The sequence below is a fragment of the Lactuca sativa genome, chromosome 4 (assembly GCF_002870075.4).
Source record: "Lactuca sativa cultivar Salinas chromosome 4, Lsat_Salinas_v11, whole genome shotgun sequence".
NCBI classification, from domain to species: Eukaryota; Viridiplantae; Streptophyta; class Magnoliopsida; order Asterales; family Asteraceae; genus Lactuca; species Lactuca sativa.
The window spans coordinates 249,532,867-249,538,873 of record NC_056626.2 but is presented as its reverse complement, the minus strand read 5'-3'; the positions used below and the strand labels follow the sequence as shown (position 1 = coordinate 249,538,873).

General features: G+C 36.7%; 1 protein-coding gene across 1 annotated transcript; it reads left to right on the top strand.

Moving 5' to 3' along the window:
* The first annotated feature begins 2,715 nt into the window (after positions 1–2,715).
* LOC111911076 (probable serine/threonine-protein kinase At1g01540) lies at positions 2,716–5,649 on the top strand. The gene is made up of 7 exons (XM_023906860.3): positions 2,716–3,534; positions 3,675–3,779; positions 3,868–3,990; positions 4,205–4,375; positions 4,525–4,654; positions 4,951–5,160; positions 5,359–5,649. The coding sequence occupies exons 1-7, from the start codon at positions 2,888–2,890 to the stop codon at positions 5,452–5,454; spliced, it is 1,482 nt and encodes a 493-aa protein (XP_023762628.1). The 5' UTR covers positions 2,716–2,887; the 3' UTR covers positions 5,455–5,649.
* Positions 5,650–6,007: the final 358 nt, after the last annotated feature.

Here is a 6,007-nt window from a genome sequence, read left to right as displayed (position 1 = left end):
CTATTCTTACCATTTCATTTTATTCTTTTTCATGAAATAAGTTTATTCTCTTCTTTGTGATTTTTAATTTTGTTGTATTAATTAACTTGAAAATCGTGGTGTGAGTTTAGATTTCTCTGGGTGATTTACAAATGTAGATTAAACGAAATATGTTTATAAAATTTTCATATTTATAATCAAACCATAGATTTTGCTTTAGGATTATATCATCGAACATGAATATATACTTTGTTGGTGAGTTTATTTTTAGGGGCTTAAAGATTTGTGATTGTGTTTTAGTTATAATAATGCCAAAAAATAGAAATCCAACTTCATTAATCTGTAAATTAGAAATTTAAAATAAAAATAAAACAGAGACCACGACTTGCAAGTAAATCAATACAATAAAAATGAAATTGCAAAAAAGTGAATAACTTGAAATCATCTTTCTGAATTTATAAATATTAAGGTATTAAAGCAATACTCACTTTAGCATCTCAGCAAAACTCATAGCCTCATCAATTCCAAGAACTGAATTTGCTATATCATATAGGAAACCCTCCTTCCATTCCATCTAAAATATCGATTTCTTCGGCCTCCACAGTGGGATCCACCTCCTACAAAAGACCAAAATAGCCTCCTTACATATATATTATTTATAGCAAACACCTTCAAGTATCTGCAAACAGGTCTTTTTCTTGCCATATCTTCAACCTATAAATGTCAAATACCACATTGACGTGATTAAATTTGATGAAAATTCGTGTTTTTGTTAGTTTGATTTTGGTGGGAATATGATGACTCCTCCTATAACAGGGTACAATTCAAACAGACGGAAACCAATTTTGAATGAAGCCACATAAAGACCACAGACCTGAAGAAGAAGACCAATACCAGTAGCAGTCACTCCTTTTCCGAGTCCACTAACAACGCCCCCAAAACTACTAGTTTGTCATGTGTTTACAATTCTAAATGAAAAGGTTCACGAAATAAAGATCAACATATATACATTAAAAGCATATGTCAATCATTTAAACAACTGAGGAGGCATACCTATATTCCATGTAGGTGATCCAATCTTCTATTTCTTAGCAAACCTAAAAAAACAATGCACAAATTTTAAGCAGTAATAAAAAATCGAGAAAATATTTGAAAAGTTATCATTTTTTCGATTAGTAATGAACTGTAATCAGAACACACATAAATTAAACCAAAACAAAAGATCAATGTATATATTTGAAACTAAGTGAGGAACTAACATTATAATGTAAATGACATAATCTATGAAACAACTAACCTGGCCATCAGCAGCAGAAGCAACTATGGTTCTGTTATCAGTAAAAGGCATGATTCTATAGTAGAAAGCGATGGATTTTGATAGCTCTAACCTGAGCGGCGATGGTAGGCGGTTTAGGGTATCCTGTGGTGACCTCTTCTTCTCCGTCTGAGTTTTACAGAGAGCATTAGAGGTCGGAAACCACCTTGGTAAACATAACAAATGAAAGCAGCTGAATCGATTAGGGTTAGTACTTCTTATCTATTCGAGCTACAAACACATAGGAGAGAAAGCGTAGGCACACGTATAGTCGCCAAAACATAAGGCGATATGCTCTCCTTCATACACCTAGGAGAGAAATACAGGAATTTGGTTGAACGTGAACAATCAACGGTGGTGGATGCGACTGGAAGCGGTGGGAGCGGAGGAGACAAAACATGCAAAGAAATTAGGGTGCATAGCAGGAGAGGTGAGTTGGAGAAAATGGGGGCAGATTTAGGTATATAGGGTGAAGGAAACCGTTGGTGACAAAAGCAAAAACCTGCGAGAAGGAAACTGGTGGTGGAGTGCTTATCTAAAGAACCCAGAAGCATCGAACGGAGTCGGTGTTGGTCTTTGAAGTTCTTCAAGTTGTAATCGTCATCATCAAAATTCAACTTAGGGATCAATTTTAGTTCGAACACAAGTATTTGGGTTACCATTAGTATCGAACAGAGAGAACAGTTGACAACCGAAAATTGAACTTGGAACCATCTTGCTCATGGAGGCAGGCTACCTTCAACACAGAGGCCGAAATCAAACAGCGCCATGAACAGTGAAGAAGTAGAAGAGGGCTAAAAAGACACATACCTTCAATTGACGTGTCTAACCTCTGGTAACAATTGTGAATGCAAGCAGGCATAACGGAAGCATATAAGCAAAAACAGAGGGCGGCGACCTCTAATTGTGTACGGTTGGGTTGAGGAGGTTGAAGAAGACACAAGAAAGGAATTAACGAATGACAGCCGCTTAAGGCGGTGGAGGATAGTAGCGGTGGGAATAAAAGGTTCGGGAAGTATCGACGAGGCGGTGGATATCGAGATTAACCAAACTCACGTCAACTAACCAACCCAAGAACAGTACCCTGGTCAGGTACTGTTCCTAAGGATTGTCCAAGTTTAATAAAAAAATAATAAAAAATTCAAAAACTTTATGCTAGAGTAACAATAACTTTTTTATTAAATAATTTGCATTTTTTTAACGACGTGGTCTATCCTAGATTCTACCGACACCTTGATACCGCAACTTGTACGATATTCATTTTCGTAAATACATTCTTACATATAAAAAAGTAAATTTGCATTCCAATTTGTAAATATACCAATATATTATTATATTAATTAATTAATTAATATTCAACTTACATAAATTGAATCCCAATACAAGCTTCCAAATATCTTAATGGTAAATAGAAGATTTTTCTATTATCATTCAGAAACGCAGGATTCCCTCTCTTCTACAGTCCCTACTCAATTTTGTCTTCTTGTTCTTCTACCACATCTTGGTAATTTTGTCTCCCTTCTTGACATCTTTAACGCTTCGTTCCCATGGACTTTTAGATTGTTTATCAGTAACCAAACACCGACAACAAAAATGTCCGGGTTTCTAAACGATGAGCTCTCCCGAAAAACCTCAATTTTTGGTTTAAAATTTTGGGTTGTTCTTGGAATTTGCTTTGGAGCCGCCATTGTCATCATCGTGTTCTTCATTTCACTCTATTTCACCTCGAAACGAAAAAAAACCTTTCATAAGACCAAAACAGTACCTCAAAAACCCACAATCCCAACAATCACCGACGAATTTCAACAACCTCGGTTCGACCCGACCCGAATTCACACTGTTCAAGCTCACGACAACAACAAGCATCAACAGCAGGTCGTAAACACAGCAACCAAATCGGATACTTTAGCCATAGTGACGAGCCATGCAGCTGAAGATGATGGTAATTTCGAGAAGATCCAGGTAGAAATTGGAAAGGGTCATCGCATTTCTTACCCGGAAAGAAGTGGTGGCGGGTCGTCTTATGGAAGCGGGTCGGGTGATCAGCTTTCGGTTGTTTCTGTTCAGCCCGAAGTTTCCCATTTGGGTTGGGGCCATTGGTATACTTTGAGGGAGCTTGAGCTTGCAACAAATGGGTTCTCAGACGAAAATGTGATTGGTGAAGGTGGATATGGTATTGTTTATTCTGGCGTTTTAATGGATAATACAACTGTTGCTGTCAAAAATTTGCTCAATAACAGGTTAATTTACAGTGAATAAACTCTTATTTTGACTTTATTCAGTATAGGGAACTAATTGAGGTTCATATTATTGACTAAATTATAGATAAATTCAAATGATAAATCAGTTAGCGTTCTTGTTTTTGTGTTGGATTTGACAGAGGACAAGCTGAGAAGGAGTTTAAGGTTGAAGTGGAAGCCATTGGACGAGTTCGTCACAAGAATTTAGTTAGGCTTCTTGGTTATTGTGCAGAAGGAGCTCAAAGGTATAATAACTCTTGATTACTTCCATTAAAAAAACCTTTTTGATCAATTGGACAATTTCTTGATTTGGAATTTGATTATTGTAATTAGGATTCTTGTTTATGAGTTTGTAAACAATGGGAACTTAGAGCAATGGCTTCACGGAGATGTAGGACCAATTAGTCCTCTTACATGGGAGATCCGTATGCGCATTATACTTGGAACGGCTAAAGGGTATTTTCGGAATCCAAAATATTAACCGCTTTGACTGTTACACGAGACATGACTAGACTCGACAAGCTTTATAAGGCATTCATGTCCCATCCCCACCTTTTCGGGCGACACAAAATTAAAATTTTATTGACATCAGTGTATATCAAAAACACAGTACAACCTGTCCTGTCCTGGCTTGTTCAACAAAAGGGTTATAATAACTTTTGTTGTTTAGGTTGACTTATCTGCACGAAGGACTTGAGCCCAAAGTGGTTCACCGTGACATCAAATCAAGCAATATTTTACTCGATAGGCAATGGCAACCGAAAGTTTCGGATTTTGGCTTGGCTAAACTTTTGGGCTCTGAGAAGAGCTACGTGACTACTCGAGTTATGGGAACATTTGGGTAATTCACTTCTTTAATTCATAAGTCACAAAGTCAATATATATATATATATATATATATATATATATATATATATATATATATATATATATATATATATATATATATATATATACGAGTCGATGACATTCTTGATTTTTGGTTTTTAGGTATGTTGCTCCGGAATATGCTAGCACGGGCATGTTGAATGAGAGAAGTGATGTTTACAGTTTTGGGATTCTTATAATGGAGATAATTAGTGGTAGAAACCCTGTTGATTATAGCCGGCCTCCAGAGGAGGTTAGTCTATAATCTAGGGGTGAGCATAACCGGGTACCCGGCCAATTTAAAAAGAAACGGAACCGGAACCGGCGGTTCTTAGTACGACGGAACCGGAACCGCCTACACCGGTAGTTCCGAGGCGGTTCCGGTTCTGAAAACGGGTACCCAGTTCCGCTGCTCACCCCTACTATAATCTATAAACTTTTGATCATCTACCCATTTATATCGGTGAACATTGTCTTTGTATTGTATTCTGGTGACATTGTTCTTTTCGTTTTGTTGTCTAAAATTGAAATGGTAAATTTTCTTGGAAGGTGAATCTTGTGGATTGGCTGAAAACAATGGTAACAAATAGGAACGCCGAAGGGGTTTTGGATCCTAAATTAGCAGAAAAACCGTCTTCAAGAGCTTTGAAGCGCGCCTTATTAGTAGCATTACGTTGTGTGGATCCTACTGCTCAAAAAAGGCCTAAAATGGGTCAAGTCATTCACATGCTCGAAGCCGATGATTTTCCATATAGAGAAGTAAGTTAAATATTATTATCCTCACATCAGCCAGACACAGTCCAATTAGGGTTTCCCTCTTTTCCATATCGCTGTCACATTGGTCTCAGTCTAATACATGTCAAACACAGTAATAATATATAAATAAAGGGTATTGTTATGTTCTATTAGAAAAATGAAGGACTATATTTGACAAAAGTATTGATGATATTTGTACAGGAACACAGAGGGAACCGATTGATGGAGAAAAGATTCATTGAATCGGGTGATAGTAGTGGATACGAGAGCAGTAGGGCCCCTGGGATGTCTAATTAGGGCTTAAAATTAACCCGTGATTAGACGTTGAGATCTGTAGATATTGTTGTTAATTCATTTCATTCATGTAAGTTTACCGTTTTAACCCCAATTTGTATTTTGTAACGCCATTTTGCTTCCACTTGTGTTGATTGTTGGGGACTTTTCTGAGAAAAAGAAAAATAGAAAATAAATTAAGCGGGATGTTATTTTTTATGATTGTATCAAATTTGGTGGAGACATGTAGGATTATTTTTTAGCATTCGATTGGAGAAACCTGTGATTGTGATGGGGTACAAAAGTTAAAGCATGTAGGGATATAGATTGGGGGCAAAAGTACAAGTCTTTTAATTGGTGGGTAAGACTGGAAATGAAGGTACAAGTCTATAAGCACATGGGACAAGTGTAAGTGTTTAAGACAGGTTAGAACAACAAGTAGATCAAAGTACATTCCCCAAAAGTGATATAATGGAGATTTTTTCAGACACTTTTAATGTATGAGTTGGATCCAGCCAATGAGTTACAGCAAAGTATTTGATTTTCTATTTTGACAATTTGACAAATTTAACCACTT